The sequence below is a fragment of the Eschrichtius robustus genome, chromosome 8 (assembly GCF_028021215.1).
Source record: "Eschrichtius robustus isolate mEscRob2 chromosome 8, mEscRob2.pri, whole genome shotgun sequence".
Lineage (NCBI taxonomy): Eukaryota > Metazoa > Chordata > Mammalia > Artiodactyla > Eschrichtiidae > Eschrichtius > Eschrichtius robustus.
Window position 1 is genome coordinate 114,249,841 of NC_090831.1, and position 18,287 is coordinate 114,268,127.

The 18,287-nt window shown below is 39.1% G+C and overlaps 1 protein-coding gene across 2 annotated transcripts in view; it reads right to left on the reverse strand.

Annotated features, from left to right (window-relative positions):
- DGKI (diacylglycerol kinase iota) overlaps nucleotides 1–18,287 on the reverse strand; it is a 447,792-nt gene that overhangs the window by 177,467 nt on the left and 252,038 nt on the right. For both annotated transcript variants that reach the window (XM_068550116.1, XM_068550115.1), the window contains exons 14-16: nucleotides 9,439–9,552; nucleotides 7,844–7,981; nucleotides 4,796–4,874 (exon numbers count right to left, since the gene is read on the reverse strand). In XM_068550116.1, coding sequence (XP_068406217.1) covers nucleotides 4,796–4,874; nucleotides 7,844–7,981; nucleotides 9,439–9,552 — 331 coding nt within the window. The remainder of the gene's footprint in view (nucleotides 1–4,795; nucleotides 4,875–7,843; nucleotides 7,982–9,438; nucleotides 9,553–18,287) is intronic.

Below are 18,287 nucleotides of genomic sequence, written 5' to 3' on the forward strand. Positions count from 1 at the left end.
AAGACCCTGGGTATAATCCATTCCAATAGTTTAATATATTAATCCCATCTTTGTATACAACACAATAACATATGTGTCATTAGAATGGAATCCTAAACCCGACTTTTGTCTGAAATTGGTCTTGCCTATTAGGGAGCAAATATAAGTTCGACACTATGTTTATAAAAATCAGTTAAGTGATTTGAACCCCACATAAGACACATCTTCCAAATTCTCTGCATTGGATATCTACTCAATCTTAAGACTTCAGTTATGTATATATAAATGACTCCAAAATCTATGCCCACAGTAACAGTGCCACCTTCAATTCAAATTGTATATATTATAAAACTCTTTCCTTCCAATGTCATCTCCCATTAAGGACAAATATTTTTATCAACATTATCTTCATGTTTCTAACACCATTGCAAAAATCTTACACTATGTATTAGTTGGTCACCTAACCCATATCTTTAGCACAAACTCATTTTCCTTCCTGTCTGAAATGCCCTTGCCTACTTTACTTCTTGTCTACATCAAACTCCTTCTTTATTTCCCACTATACTCCCTCCTACCCTTTCTGGAAACTTTCCCCTGATACCTATCTCCTGTCAACAGTCCCTACCAAACTCCCACATTATACACTGCCTGGACAACTCATCTTACCCTTACTTTATATTCCCTTCTACTTGTATTTATCTTTTATATACGGGCCCATCCTCCAATTAAACATTCCGTCCCTGTAACAAACATTGAGACAGCCACTGGACTTGGCACAAGGAATATAAAAGTAAATAAGACATAGTCTTTTGCCCTCATGTTGTTGAGAGTGGGGGAGACAGGTCTGAAAATGAAAAATAAAATGTCCTTTTGTATATGCCATAGAAAGATGTCTCTATAAGACAAAGTAGGAGTCACACATAAAGGGAATGATCAGAAAAGCGTTCCAGAGGCAAGTACACTTGAGTCTTGAATGATGAGTAGATGCCACGTTGAGGTTCAAGATGGAAAAGAAGGTGACAGAGAACCTTGGACAGTGACAGTTTCTCCAGGGCAAACTGTGCCTAAGTCTTACTAGCTGGGCAAGAGCCTGGCAGTGTGTCCTTTGCAGTGATGGTGATGATGAAATTTGGCAAGCCACTGAAAATAACACTTTTTTAAAGAAATCTGTCAGTTCTCCAGATGAATCATGAAACATTCATAATCCTTTGAAACATGCTGATCTGCATGTCTCTGTATATTCGGTGAAAACAGTAAATCCTAAATCAGATTTAAAAACTGCCTCTTCTAGAGTCATAGTTGTATTTCCTTGACCTTGTAGCATAAGGCTCAAATCCTCTGCATAAGAAGTAACTTCAATGAGGCAGTACAACTTTAGCATCCAATCTCAGACTAAAAGTTTGATGTGTTTTAATATCCTTCATGTCCCCCCGAAAGTGACAATCTAATTCACGCAGCTGGCAAAGTGAGACCTTGCTTTGCTACCTGATAACCATAATCATTGTTAACATGACTATATGTTAATAGATTGGAATATTTTCAATGTACTTCCTCAAGCACTGTCATAATGCAGTAGTGATTAAAGCACTGGGCAAACAACTCCAACTGACAATTAAATGACCAATCCTATTAAAACTCTCAATTCTGTTCCAAACAATTGCACGTTCTGATATGCAACAGTTTAGCCACACATGGCTTAGCCACTATGAGAATAAAAAAGCTTCTGTATTCCAATCAAATTAAGTATACCTTCTATCTGATGAAATTATTCATATGTTTGCATTCTTTATATACAAAATGTTAAGTCAATCAAAATGTTAAGACTACCTTTACTCCTTGCTTGATTTTTTACTGGTAATTCTAAAGGCATTTACACAGTAATGCCACTAATAAACTGTCTCAAAATAAATGTCATTTTAATTGTCCCTTCTAAAAGAAATACAATGTAAGTATCAATAGTAATGCAAAAGTCTGCATTTGTCCCATGTCAATTTGATGGGTTATTTCACATCTATGCCAAAAATTGTTTCTGCAATTAAATTTTTTAAGATCCTGCTTTAGTGAGACTTGGTTTAACTACCCATTGCGTGTAAATGGATTAGCGTAATTCCCAATGTATTGTATTTTTTGACTAATAACTAATCGGTTATTCTATGCAAGCTCTTTTTTGTTTGTTTTTTGGTAATGGCTCTCATGGGGCTTTGAATCACTCTGCAAGTATTTGATGGCAAACGATACAAGTTTTATCATGAACTCTCAGTCCCTGAGCAGCTGTATTTGAGAACAGTTTGAAGTCTCAACTATGGTTTGCGTGGCTTGAGAATAGGCACTCACACAATCTACCAACAAAGTAAGTACGTATGCCCCTACTGAAAATGCGGCCTGCTATCTTTCTCTTCTTTCTGCAGCTGAGCTTGCGATTTCTTGACTATCCAGGTAAAAATATGGGGAAAATCCAAATAAACGGAAAACAGTAAAAATAATAATAATAATAGCTTGAGTAATTATACCTTTCATCATAAATAATGATTTTTTTTTTTTTTTTTTACTTAACGCAAAAAGAATAGACTAACAGATACTAAGAAGTCCACACGTCTGGTCTAGGCATATCAACCAAATCTGGTTCCAATAGTTTGTGCATATTTATTGTGTACCATCTCAATATCCTCTCCATAAATATGGTATGCATTACTCTCAGTCAACAGCAATCCTCCCTTATCCAGCTCTTCAGTGGCTGTTTTTTCCTCAAGGGCCTTGGCTTCCCTGCAGGGAAAATGTTTGCAATTCCTTTTCCGATTGCAGGAAAGCACTTACACTAAGCCTCGGCAATAAAGTATTCAAAGTAAAGTATTAGCTCTTGGCATCTTTCAACCAATTATTTTATAATCACACATATAAAACGATGTAGACATACATATACACCACAATTTGCATGTTCCTCTCTAAAATGAAATAGTTCCATAGTTTCAAAGAAAAGAAAAAAATCACTTTCCCACAAGAATTCTTTCTAAGCCTGGTCTTTCCACCGTGAGGTCTCTCTTTGCTGCCCTCTCATTCTGAGGCACCAAAGTTTCACCACAGTACAAGGAAACATATCATTAGGATAACTCTCAGATTAATAAGACAAAATATTAGGCTCCCTTGAATGAGCTCTCTGTCCACCACTTACTCATTTAGGCCTCTTTTCATGGCAGGATGTCTAATTTGGAGGTTCATGCATTAGTGATAATTGTACTACTTTACAAGTACTGTTAAGAAACGTAAAGATTTTATTAGGAAGCCCAGATCCAGAGTCTCCCAAAGAACATGAGAAATAAATGGGGTAAGAAATGGAGAAAGAAATCTCCAGTTACTTCCCCAAATCTACTCTCCTTAAATTAGGAAAGGCGACAGGTTATAAATGCCAGCCCTAATGTAGGACCCTCTGAATATCTAATCTCCGAGAACTGTCTAGAGAGGGAGGTGTGGAGCGTGTGGGTGTTTCTGATTTGGGTATTTGATATTTATGGTTCTGTTGTCAACCAACCTTTCTATCTGTGATTTTCTGGTTAATCAGAGAAAACTATGACTCCTTCTTTAATCAGTATTGCTTCTATTTGGCTCAGCATTTGACCCTCAAAGCCTCATGAAACCAGGAATGCAAAGTCTAACAAAATTGCTGAATTCAGTAAGAGAATTACAGGTTTATACTCTACTTTTATTTTGTCTTCTAACAGCCTTAATCCTATAGCCCCATTCCTGATCTTTAGTATATAAAAGTGTTATCAGAATTTTCTCTGCATTATTAGTGGAATCTGAACAGTTGAACTTTGCCTTTTGTACTCTGTATTTCAAATTCTATGAGTTAAAAGCTTAGAGGCTCTTGCAGAATCTAGAGGAAAAGTAAAATAATCCCTCATTATGACTTTTATCTCACAAATTACTTATCCCTGCAGCCAAGCATTATTTTGGTTACATGTTACCATGTTCACAAGGGACTAGGTACAGGCAGAGACACAGATGTATTATACAAGAAGAGAGTTTAAGAGAGAGAAAGAGATTAAGAGAGACCAAGAAATCAAGAGATTAAGGCTTCAAAGCATAAGCCAAAATCCTAAACTTTCTCAGTTCTGAATGACATAAGAAAATTTTGATGAAATATTTAACTTGTCATTATTTCATCTTATTTCTCTTTCAAAAGTTATTTTGCTTCCCCAAATCTCGATTCCATCTCTTCTAGTACTTAAATGACCACCAGCCCTCATTCATACTACCTCGTCCAGTGGAGATTCCAAGCACCTTGCATGCCTAATCCAATCACCGTCAAGCCCTTTTCTTTCAACCTAAACCACCTATAGTCAGCCCCCGTACTGTTCTAAGGTGCCTGTTGTCTCTTTTGTGCACATAGGGAAGACTTTTATGTTTGGCTACAAGATTTCAATGACCTTGGCTATAAAGTCCTGAACTTTAATAATTGGTGGTTTGAGAAGCTGTAAGTATTCTAATGACTTTAGTGAAAGATTCTCTTTTTGTCACTTCTTAGTAGTTCACTAACTTCAAAGTTTCTAGTCAAACCTAAAGATTAGCAGTCCTGAGTCCCGGAACAAACATCTGGTCCTGACCTTTACCATCTCTGATACCCTAAACAATGAGGTCTCAAAGTAACATCTGTAATAAGTTCCTATCTTGTCTAGCTCCCAGGGTCAACATGAAGGTTCAAATGGAACAGCATTAGACACACTGTCAACATTTAAGTGATATGCGAACAAAACGGAACATGCAAAACACCTGCTGGAAACTTCCTCCCTGGGAGATGGAAATGGGACGTTGTCCTCACCTCTGGATTCATGGAACTCCAGCGTGACATGGGCATCAAATCCGAGGCTGAAGTAATTATTGAAAACATTCAGAGGAAGCTGCAATGATGAACAAAGGCAGAGGTGAAGTTGTGTCTAACCAGGCAAAAAGAGGAAAATAAAACCTAAAGCCAGACACTTGTCTCTGGGGCAAGTCCCTGGGAGAACGATCAATTAAAACTCAAGGCAGGGGTGTCTATGTAGAAGGAACAAGGGATTTTTGAATTAATTCTTTAGTGAAAGCTCAACTCAAACGATACTCCTAAGAATTTTAAATAGTTTAGGAAAAAAGGGATACAAATACAAATTATTCAATGAGAACCATTCTTGTGGATATTGTAATAAGAGAACCTCATTAAGCTGAGGGATGCACATTTGTAATAGTTACAAAGGATGATTCAACAAGCAAACTTAGCAAGTAAAATTCAATTGTAAGGATCGTGTCTAACCTTCTTAATCAGTGGATGCAAGTTTTTTCAAGAATTTATGTTCAGCATATTAATACTGCAACTTAAAATGAATAACATTTGTTCACCCTTCACTTATTTTCCAAAAAAATATATTTTTTGATAAAAGTCATGTAAGCAATAAGTCAGTGGGAGCCATTCAACTATTCTCAACCTAGAGGAAAAATAAAAATAAAAATATATATGTGTGTGTGTATTTATCAGTATTCAGATTCCTATTTAGTCTATAAACTCTTATCTTTAATATGACTGTGAAATATGCGACGCAGACACACAGATACACATACAAGCCTTAGCCTTCCTTCCCAGAGTCCTCTGGGTCCCTGGCTGTTACTGCTACAAGCTGAGTAAAGGAAAGAACAAACTATGCAGCCTAAAGTCCTGCATTAAAACTACAAAGTTGATATGATTTGAAGGCTTCAGTTTAATGTTAGAACAATTAGAAAAGCATGTGGAAAATGCTAGAAGGCAAATGGTGGTTCTTACACTTTTCCTCCTGCAACTCAGAATGAAAGATAAACGTTAAAGTAAATGGAGAGGTAATTTTATCTCAGCCTGGATAATGTCTCCAGATAATTATCAGGTTTATCTTCCAGATAGAAATGCACTTCTCTTCTATTAGAAATAAGTGTTTGGCCTCAAGATTTCAAAAGTTAAGTTCATTACAGGGTTTCATATGCCCCTTGATCAGTAAGATTTTCTGTTTGACTAGAGCGATAATCGTGTCCCATTAAGAGAAAAATGAAATGAGAGGAAGAGTCAGAGGGAGAGCAAGAGAGATATTAATGCAGAAAGAGAGAAATTGAAATAAAGGATGAACCCTTCGATGGAACGCCGAGTCAGAGCTTGTACTGATTCAGAGGTCAGATCAGCCCTTAGAAGTAGTTACAACCGACTGGAGAACAGGGAGAGAAACTAAACACATAGAACATTGCCAAAACATATCTCACTCTCCTGGCTTCAAATATGAGAATGTCCAGTTCCTGCACTGAAACAAAATACAAGTCCTTGGTAATGACAGCAAGGGTTGGTGATCCTGCCAAAAGCGCAGATATGTTCATTTCTACCATTTATGCTCTTTTGGCTACAATTCTAACCCATGTCTTAGCATCCACTGATAACTTCGGAGAACATCTGGTCACCATCCCCTAAATAACATCACAATTTAGTCTGTTATTAAGTTCTTATTCATATTTTCCAGGAAAAATTGCCCTGATTTCCTACACATCTCCTCAAAATCCACTTTCAAAACCCTTTAATTATCTGGATTAATGTTCCCAGGCTGCACCAAGAAGTCTTTCCATTTCTTAAGCTGTTGGGAAGAGAATTAAACATAGATTGCTATTGAGGTTCTAACCATTCCAAGTTGAGTGGGGATAGGTCCATAACATTTCCATATGGTACACTTCTTTGTACTTTAGCTGTTTTCTATCCAATTTCTGTAAGTCAAATACATTAGAAAGAAGTATTATATCCCAAGATGACACTTGTTTAAACAACATTGTGATGTCATGAACTCAAGATCAACTGAGCAATCATGATATCTACTAAAAACCTTATAGTTTCTGGATCATAGTTTAGGTGAAAAAACCATGAAGGTAAGACAAAACATGTTTTAACCAATTTTAGCCAAATAAGTAACTTGAGCATCTACCACAATTGGTCAGGTTCATGGTACTAATCAATAAAGGTGCATTGATTTGGTCTAAAATGATATCAGATTTTAAGGCTGAAACCACCATGAAATCTTGGCCTCAATCAATGGCACAATCCAATATAGCAGGGATGCTGTTTAAAGTACAGATGCCTTCACCCTGCATCTACTTAATCAGAATCACTGGGAATAGGACCTTGTCATCTGCATTTTATAGGCACACCTGGAGATTCTTACACAACAAAAGTTTGAAAACACTGTCATAGAAGAAAAGTGGAAAGTAATAGAAAGCAAGTGTCTACTCAGAAACCTATCAAATTTATCTGAGATTGAGGCCAGAACTTAAAGCCAAATGTTCCCCTGAAGCTCTATAGTAGCATTTTTACAATTATGTCCCTTGGTTTGTCTTGGGTTGAGATACAAGTTCAATCACTGAAGGAAAAACACGAAGTCAAACATTTATTTAGGCATCCTGATGTCCCAATCAAGTGATGAAACTGTAATATTTGCTATCAGACCAGAAATCTCAGGCATTTATCTTTCTATTGAAAGACCCTGTACCTAATGCTTCAAATCATATGATTTTTTTAAACTTCTCATAGGTTAAGAGTTTGCAATGAATTTGAAAGATTAGAAAACTGATATATTTCTTTCTGGTGTGGAATTTGAGAACAGAGAACAGCTCCCTGCGCTATGGAAGTGGGTAGGAAATCTTGGTCTTTAGAAGTCTACGGGGCAGAATCATCAGGAAGTGTTATACTCATAGCCCTAGTAGCCGTCAACTCAAACACCGTCCTGTCATCTCATAGGAAGGAATCAGCACATGACCCTCCAGCCAGGAATGTATTTCCTGTGACTCAGGCAGATACTCCAGGGTTAGCTTTCTGCTGAAGGAAGAACTCTCTAACCTTACACACGCCATCTTCAAGTTCTTCTGGAGGCAAGTCTGGGTTTCTTTCCACATGGAGGTTCCAGCGATCTAGCTGTACAATTGTCCCATCTTCTACTTGGCAAAGGATCTTAGAAACAGGTTCATCAGTGTAGCCCTAAGGAATCAAAGAGCACACACATTGCTGTCTGGAGTAGGGAACAGTACAGCCAAAGGTATTTCATGCAAGGTGGAGCCCTTGTTCTACAGCTGTTTATTTTGCAATTAGCAAGGCTGGGACAGTAAACGGTTTTCCTCGAGGTACTTAGAATTTAAGACAAAAGGCATGGGTAATGTGCACAGAAATACTAACTCTAGCTGGTTTGAGTTGAGGAATGACTTTTGCCAGCACCAAGAACCAAAAGCCACCGGCAGGCTTTTGAGATCCATACTGGATGGCTGTTTTTATCAGAGTGAAAACAGGTCATCCCAGGCCTTGTACTAGGGGAATTTGGAGGATACACAGAACAAGTGTATGTGGAAAAGCGGGAAAAGAATCAAGGTGACATCGGCTAGACAATTTCTTCCACTGACGTTCCATTTCACTCACCTCTCCCTGACCTTGTACTAGGACACCATTCCTTCCGGGACCTAAGGCAAGTCTGACTGAGGAATAGCCCTGCTAGGGAGCTAGCGACTTATTCCTTGAGCACACATTACTGATAGCACGATTATTAAGGACAGTCAAGTCATTGATTTGGATAAGAGGAATTAATACCAATAATACATTTAGCTGCTTCATGTAAATATATTTATTATTTATACTATGCTTACTTAAAAAAAAAAAGACCGATGGGAGGTTAATTCATCCAAAGCCAAATAAATATCTGCTAATGTCCAGACATAATTATCACCTATGGGAGGTGAATGCACCCAAAAGCCAGATTAACATCTGCTAATATCTGAAGATAATTTTCATGGAGCCCAGCCCAGGCAATGGTCTCATATGAGCAGTTAAAGAGCTGGTGGGGCAGCATATGTTAGCATATTGTGCTTTCTTATTTTCTTAGTACTATAAAAATAATGATGATGATGATGATAAAAATGGCTGGTTAGTGACCGGTAAACTACTTTCAACAAGCTTGCCTGAATTGGCTCCATGTTGAAGAGGACAGTTGGTTACCTGTATAGCCAAAATCATGACGACACTGACCAGAAAACTAAATGCTCAAACAAAGCCATAACTCTTCCAAAGTAAGGACTGTAAATCTGAACCAGACTCACTCTTCTGGAGAGGACTGGGGGGTCAGGAGCAATTCAAGTCTCTGTGATTGTTTAACATGAGGACCTGAGGCCAACCCACCCTCTGTCTTTAGTGGGTACCTCAAAAAGCCCCAGGCCTGTGTACTAACCCCCATTTTTTTTTTTAATATAAAATGTTCCCCTCTTCTCTAGCTGACTATAAGTTTAAACTGAAGAAGTCACCAGATAAAAACCATGGTTCATGGGGACCTTGATTCTCAACTCTAACTTGTTCCTTGAACAAGAGTAGCATATGCCCCTTCCACTTGAGCATCTGTGGGTTTGGGGATCTGTTGCTGGATGACATGGGCAGCCCCTGAGGGCAGTTCTTACCCCTCCCCAGTTGAGAGTTCGAGCCAGGTCGTTCCCAGTCCCCAGAGGAAGGACCCCAACCGGAGGCTGAGGGCTCAGCTGCAGTTCATCCAGAATGGAAAGGATCCAGCCCACCTACAGATATTTTGGGGACCAGAAGAGATATAAGAAAGATAGGTAAGTTACAAAGACGACAACCTGAGAACAGGAGCCAACAGAATAGCTCTATTTTCAAGGAGCAAATAGAATAGTTCCAGTTTTCTTTAAAACATTCATGTTTTAATCCAGTGACCAGGGAACTGAATAGTTCCATTTTTCTTTAAAACATGCATGTTTTAATCCAGTGACCAGGGAACTGAAAGACCACTTATCTCAAGCAGTTTCAAAATGGCAAGTCTCTTACAGGGAAGAGAACCATTTTGTATATGCTGTATCATATAAGCAAAACTAGACCCATTCATCTACATGTCAACTAGAGATGTACTTTAAAATTCAGGAGAGTTTACAATTTAGGGAGGTATATACATAGGGCACTGCAGGAAATGTTAAGACTCAGAATCAGATTAAATCTCAATTCTGGCTCATATTGGCTTTGTAATCTTGATTAAGTTATTTAACCTCACAGACTCATTTATCTGATTTTCAAAATGGAGATAACGCCTACCTCACAAGATTGTTTATAGATTAAACTAAAACGTATATAAAATCCTCATTATGGTGCATGGCCCATGTAAGCACTTATTAAATGGTTACTCTCCATGTTATCTTAGAAATTAGTCGTGCTTTCCTAAATATCCCTACATTCCCCTTAATGAAACATTATGAAAACATAATTACGGATGAACTTAGTACTTATTATAAGTTTAGGCAGAAAATAGATACTTATATACTAGAATCATATTCCTGTTTAATCTTTTTCTAAGATAAGTAATACTTTGGGTTTAGTCTTATTATAACTATTTAGAAAAATTACCCCAAACTTGGAAATACCAAAAAGAAACTTGCATATCCTCACAATGTCATTCTAGAGTAGTGTCACAGGCTTATCTAAGAACTTTATGACTGTAGGTTAACTTGAGGATTTCTGTCCTGTAGAGATACAAATGTCAAGAAGAGATCACTTTAAAGGTTATGGTTCTATTCCCCCAGAAGGGCATAAACTAATTTTGTCTCAAATTTAGAAAAATTATTTTGGTATAAACTACATAATCATTTTCCTCTTCTTGTATTATCTTGCTGATTCCTTTATTAAAAAGCTAAATAAATTTTTGACATTGTATTCATTCTAAATTTGTATGATAATTATTTTTTTTTAATTTTTTAAAAATTGTACTTTAATAGTACATTTATTGAACACCACTGCATATAAAACATGGAACTAAGTAATTGAAATAAAAAGGTAAATGAACTACACTAAGATAGGTAAGGCAGAATGCCTGCTCTCAAGGAGTTTACAATTAACAAAAAGAGAGGCATACTGATTGCTTTCTATGTGCTAGTCCCTGAGCAAATTTTTCTACTGAATTATCTTATTAAGCTTCAAAACAACTCTCTACAATAGATATAATTTTTGTCTCCATTTTGTAGATAAGGAAACCAAGACTTGGAAGGTTTAGTGACCTCCTTAATCATCTGCGAGGCAGAGCTGACATTCAAAGCTAGGTTTGCCACACACCAAAGGCCAACCTCTTAGCCGCTCTGGTGCAGAGGACCTTTCAGTAAAGAACTAAACCCAGCTCTAGATGTGGCCTGAACATCCCTGAGACCATGGCATGTACCTTGGGAATCTGTGGAACACTGGGGAAACCTTGGAAATTGCTTAGTCAAATTCAGTTAATTTGCAGATTTATTAACTGAGGTACACAGAGGTCATGTTATTTGCTCAAGACAAAATAATCAAAAGTGGCAGAGTCGGAGTCATGCCAGGTCTGTTGACTTGCATCTAAAATCCTTTCTCCTCCAAGACGAGTACTTCCCAGGATGTCAAACTTGCCTATCTGGCAAGAAATCTAAAACTGTGTTTACCTTCTAGAAAGGGATACCACTATGTTCACCCAAAGTGGTAAACTAAAAATCCAGATCTACACTAGTGTCCAAAATCCCTCCCTTTCCCCCAAAACTGGGCGATTTGCTCCTAGATCTCCAGCCAGCACTTCTCTAGCTCTTCCCTTACACACAATACTCACTAAACTTACCAACTGAAGTAAAGGAAAAAAATGCCAGATGCTAAAGTAGTGCTGACGACTACGTTAGCTATTGCTCCTGAGCTGCTAAAGCACAAACTAGACACAGTAAAAGCAGATACCTCTAATAAACTACAAGAAGGGGATTTAAAGGCATTAAAAAGGACGTGAAAACTCAGAAATCCCAACAACCTGGGATCACTGGCTGCGGCTGTAAACAGCCCTGAGTAGAAACAGAGACTCTCAGAAATGCGGTGGAACTTACTGGAAACCAACTCGATATCCCATACAGAGCAGGGAAAAGAAGGCAGTCTCTTTAAAACTTCTGAGAGATGATCATGCAGACCTCCCTTTATGATTTATACTCACAAGTCAGTCCATTTACCTTGAGGTAGATTTTTGTTATGTTTATTTGAAATAGGTCTATCTTTTCTGAGTAAAGATGACGTTATGAGTTCACACTCTCAACACCCCATTTCACTCTAGACACAAACACAGGAGGAAAAAAAAGTCTTCATGGGCCAGAAACAAATGAAGCACAAAATGGCAAGCAGAGGAAACCAGGAGTTTGGCTTCTGTCTGATTAGGGGGAATAAAAGTTCACCCCTGGCTGGTAGGAGGCTGTGTATGAACCAGGCTCCCCCCTGGCCAGCAGAAAAGAGGCCAAGAAGACAGGGTGAGGGATCACCGCCTGAGGCCATATAACCCATAGAAAGCTGGGGTGCCTTAAGGCTCGAGACACACAGCCTCTAACAGTGCGTCCAAATTCCCACGAGCTCAATGACACACCTGAAACACCCCTGACATGGCCGCAGGATGGGAGCCTTAGCCACTTCAAGAAAACCCGACTCTACTCTCAGGATCCTGGAAACCATTCAAACTACTAGACAGGATTAGTAAAAGGAGGCAGAGAAAGAAAAAGGAAAAATCATAAAAATAGAACTACCATACGACCCAGCAATCCCACTACTGGGCATATACCCTGAGAAAACCATAATTCAAAAAGAGTCATGTACCACAGTGTTCACTGCAGCTCTATTTACAATAGCCAGGGCATGGAAGCAACCTAAGTGTCCATCGACAGATGAATGGATAAAGAAGATGTGGCACATGTATACAATGAAATATTACTCAGCCATAAAAAGAAACGAAATTGAGTTATTTGTAGTGAGGTGGATGGACCTAGAGTCTGTCATACAGAGTGAAGTCAGAAAGAGACAAATAAATAGTATAACCTAACACATATATATGGAATCTAAAAAAAAAAAAAAAAAAAAAAATGGTTCTGAAGAACCTAGGGGCAAGAGAGAAATAAAGGTGCAGATGTATAGAATGGACTTCAGGACACAGGAAGGGGGAAGGGTAAGCTGGGACGAAGTGAGAGAGTGGCATGGACATATATACAGTACCAAATGTAAAATAGATAGCTAGTGGGAAGCAGCCGCATAGCACAGGGAGATCAGCTCGGTGCTTTGTGACCACCTAGAGGGGTGGGATAGGGAGGGTGGGAGGGAGGGAGACGCAAGAGGGAAGAGATATGGGGATATATGTATAGCTGATTCACTTTGTTATAAAGCAGAAACTAACACACCATTGTAAACCAATTATACTCCAATAAAGATGTTAAAAAAAAAGAAAAAGAAAAAGGAAAAATCAAACACAGCAAAACAACTTCCTCTGAACAGAAGCCTACAGAGAGAAATTCTAAATCCCAGGAAGAACACTAATAGTAAGATGGATGGGAAGGTTAGAGAAATAATTTACAGCCCATGAAACACAAATACTTTTCGAATAACTTTGAAATAAGTGTCCCATAACTTCCACGAATTGATAAGGTGTCTTCTAATAGTCCTTTGATCAGTATAATTGTCCTCATTCAAACCTTAAGCGCTGTTCCTGTTTTTGTTCTTGTTTTTCTGAGAAGATTGCCAAGAATCCACATGAAACTGTGGTGTGGTTCCACACAAAATGCCATGAGCCGTCTGGACCCTTTGATTTCCCCTTTCTTCTCAATTGATTTGCTTTTAAAAAATGCATAAATAGATTCTATCTTCTTTTTTCAATAGCCAGTTAATCAACTATTTAATTTTCCCCTGAATAAAAGCAGATAATCTTAGTATTTCATCATTACACAACGCTTGGAGTCATCAAATGTCTCCTGCCTTTCACAGCAGAGATTTTTTGTTTTGTCTTGAAATTCCCTCATGTACAATCCATGTTAGGCTAACCGTTCTTTGGCTGAAGTGGGCCCGTATCTTTCCTTTGCACAACGCCTGAATAGTTGTTCTCATCCAAGAGCTACATCACTATCCAACAACCAGCTTCCTCAGAAGGCAACATAACGTAGGCGTGCAGGGAAGGCACAGAGCTGGAAGGAGCCCAGCTGCATCTGAAGGCTGGCTCCATCACCTACGGAGCCAGTTAAGTCACTTAATCTAAGTTCCCTCCTATGTAAAATGGGATAACGGTACCTGCCTCATAGGGGTATTTTACCAATTAAATAACATGGAGACATTGCTTAGCATGTGCCTGACAAATAGGAAATGCTAAATTAACATTAACTGCTATGATTAAGATATATTTTTCTTCCTCTTTCTTTACTTCATCCATAAAGGTCCAGTTTCCTAGAAGCAAAATGCCCTCTTCCTGTCTCTCCACTTAAAGAAAAGTTGAGTCTCAAAGTTCACAAATCACTCCCACCTTTGACTGCCATCAAGTCACAAAAATCTCTCTTTCACAGACTATGACAAACAGTAAAAGCCAAGCTGCACTGCAGCATAAAAAGGAGGGAGGGAGGGAGAGAGGGGGAGGGAGAGAGGGAGAGAATATGGAACAAATACACCTACAATAGCAGGAGACATAAAAGATCTTGAGTAATAATCCGTGTACTTGCCCCTATGAGAGCAAAACCGTGCAAAAGTCTTAAGGTCCAAAGCTGTTATCGGAGGCTCTCCGTTCCCAGGACCGTGCTCCTGCTGGAAGTCCAGACTGCAGGTTTGTGGGCAGGGACTGTGTTTGCTGGGGCTTTCGCATTACCCCAAATCCTCTCCACCAGCTTGACCAGCACCCCTTCAGTTAAACTTAATTAATTGCAACACACACCGCTTTGCATATTTCCCATCACAACTGAAGAAAACTATCTGGATTGTGCAAGATCATTTTCCAGGTGGCAGAGTTCCTTCCTGCCTTTGTGTTAGGAAATGCAGGGCTGACGAGGCTAGAACACCAGAGTGCTGGCCTTCGGCCCTGAGCAGAGCTGCCCAGCCAGCCCTGCAGCCGCAGCAGCTGCCTGATGCTGCCACCCCCTGGCCCTGTTCAGCTGTAACCTTCACTGAATATTTCCCAAGTGCACATGGAACAACGTTTTCATTCGGCAATATGCTAACATTAGCGTTGGCTGAGGGGTGGAGAGGGCCGTGAACTGACATTTTCTTTGAACGAAGCAGATGCACAGTTGCCTTTCCTCATATCATCTGCAGGCAGAAAAGTGAGGGATACTCAGAAATCAAAGGAGAACGAGGGCAACGTTTCTGCACCCAGAAAGATCATCAAAACGCAGCATTTGACAACCGGGTTCCCTTTCTTACATGTGCACAATGATTCTTCCTTGCGATATTTTCATATTTGCACTCAATGGTTTACAAAGTCACTCTGTGTTAAAAGAAATGTTTAAAATCTAGATAATAGTCAAGGTATGAGCTTTTTTGAAACAGAATGTAGATTTAGGCTATCCATCCCCTCATCGGCAAGAGGACAACTGAGGGTGTACCAAGCTCTTCTTCAAGAGAGGCTGGGACGTCGGGGTGCTGAGGGAGAAGAGGCGTGTGGAACCATCTGCTGGCCCCGTCAATTAAAGGGGAATAATAATCCTTTCTTCCCTGCTACGGCTGTAGTGAGTCGGGGCATGGGGGGGCCTACTGTGTAGCATGTATCCTCATCTAGGGAAGCCAGCGGAATCAGAAATAAGCATAAAGTGTGTGGCTCAAGTCCATTTAATCCCAGCCCTTTGGAAAGACGTTAACAGGGTTAAGGGTGGACCTCTGGATCCAGCCCAGTTCATCAAGGCCAAGGGCAGGTAAGGAGGGATCATGTTTCACCTTAAGGCTCCATAACGAGGGGAAGGGACCTGTGACCCTACTGTCTCAGTTCACGCACCCCTCGATATTTAACCAAGGTGGCAGCCAAGGTGGGAACTGGATGGGTGGACATGTGGCCGAGGAGAGGACAGAATACAAATTTACCCCGTGACCAAAGAGAGACTATTTCTAGTTTAAAAACATGAAGGTTTGAGATCATCCTGAGTTAGTTTTCTCTCACCCTAGAGATCAAAGATGGGACCAGCCCATTCGAAACCTGCAACTATGTGACAACCTCAGGATTATGCAAACCACTTACAAAGAGACCACACCTGGGCCACCTTCCTCTGCAGCCGTCACTGGCCTTGTGTGGTGACGGACTGCTTGAACATGGCTGATCTCAACTGGAGGCGCTGTAAATTTAAAATATATGCTAGATTCTGAAGACAGTCCAAACTGAGCATAAAATATCCCACTAATGACTTTATACTGATTGCATCTTGAAATAATAATATCTTGGATATAGTGGGTTAAATAAAATAGATTATAAAATTAATTTAACCTGCTTCTTCTTAGTTTTTTTAAGTGCCTTCTGGAAAACTTAAAATGTAAAAATGCGGCTCGCATTATAGTTCTCTTGAACAGCAATGGTCTATACTAGCATAATGTTACAGCTGTGAAGACCCTTAGGGATCCAAACGTATCCCTTTTCAGATTTAGAATGTCTCAGAAGAAGTTAAGGAACCTTCCAAAGCCACTGCAATGGTGGCAGAAGCACCTCTTCCTCCTCCAACTGCAGTATCTGCCTCCTTGCACTTTTTACCGGGATAAAATTAAAGTAACTCATACTGAAGCCAAATAACTTTTCTCCAAATTAATGCAACATGTCTATATATTTGATAAGACCTTGTACACACACTAATGTGACTGAGGGTTAACATATCCTCATCCTAACCCATCAAAAATATTCCATATCTGATTCCTCCTGGAACCTTGTCACTGACAGAATTCTGACAGCCTCTACAGTGACAGATACACTCACTAGATAAAGGGTGAGAGCACCTTATGTCAAATATATACCCGACACTTCACTTGCCTCCAGCCAACAGCTTTTCTTCATGCATCCATCAGGATGACTCTTCTTTATATAAACACTCAAAATTTAAAGTTTCATATTCGAAACTGATAAAAATGTCAATCACGTACCTTGATAAACATTTCATAAACCCCATATATCTTTTACAAAACATCTAACAAGGTAAAATAAAATAAAACCTGGTTTTATATAAGGTATAAGATATGCAAAGTTTTGATTCTGCGTGACTGGACTACAGAGGTTACCACTGACAAAAATAATTAGTTCAAAAGTATGCATCAGTTCTAGGGGAAATACACTACTTTTCATGGCTGTTTTAAGGGACCCACGTATAAACGTCTAGTGCGGTTGTGAGTTATGTAGAAGGATGTGAAAATTGAAGTTAGGATCACAGATAAGGTACCAAAGAAGAAAAAGTGCTTATAATATAAAGGAAAAGTTACATTTAGCCTTGTGGAATACCCGTTAATTATGGTCTATTTAAAGAAGACATGCTAGAAAAGCTGGGGAACAAGGTAGTCTGCGTGTCAAGTAGTGACATTAATGGCACCAGAGAGTATAGAAATTCAACACTGTGATTTGATCTGGTCATTAGCACCCACTAGGGAGGTACCAAGTCTCTCTCATTCTGGGTTTTGTCCCAGACACTCTCTTGAAACTATTTTCTTGAAAACCACCAGTTACTTCCTAGTCTCCAAATCCACAGTAATTCCTCAGTCTCTTCTTAAGAATGTAATCCCTGCCTCTGTCTTGAAACTCCTTTTGGGTTATTTTTTTATTTTCTTGACAGAATAGACTGCTGGTGGTCCTTCTGCTTCTGTCTTTCCAACTTCCTTTTGAAATTCAGCTCTGACTCCTTAATTATAAATGTTTCACAAGTGTCTGGACTTGGCTCTCTTCTTTGTCCTTTATGCTTTGAATTCCCATATTTCCAAACACTTTCCTAACTGCAGAGATTACCTCAATACCACATAACTTAGAACAGTGCTTCCTACACATATCTGCTGAGTAGAGGAAAGGAAGAAGAAAGCAGTGAGGCAGAGAGAGGTGATGGGAGGTGCAGTGGATAATGGGGAAGTTTGGAAGGTGGAACAGCCAATCCAGGATGAAGCCCAAGATATGGAGATGGAACAGGCAACTGGTGGATTTGAGGTAACAATCACTTAAGTTAAGAAAGAGGAAGGACTGTGAATTCAGGACACCAGGCATATCCCCATAGTCAAATAATTTTGGAAAACACTGGGTTAAACAAAGTGAAATAGGTTTGGCTTCTTTAAGACTTTATAACGAATTTTATAAGCTAATCATGTGTATTAGAGTCTCCAAGAATAGTAAACATTACTTTCCCAACTGAAAAATGTTTTCCTCTCCAGCGAAAATCTTAAAGGACCAGTGCAATCACTGTTTTATTTTTTTCTGGTTGCATTTATTAGTATATAATGTGTATCCAGTGCTGCATTAAGTGTTCACGTGCTGTGAGAGATAAAATTAGAAGATTCCGTTACTGCCTTTGAG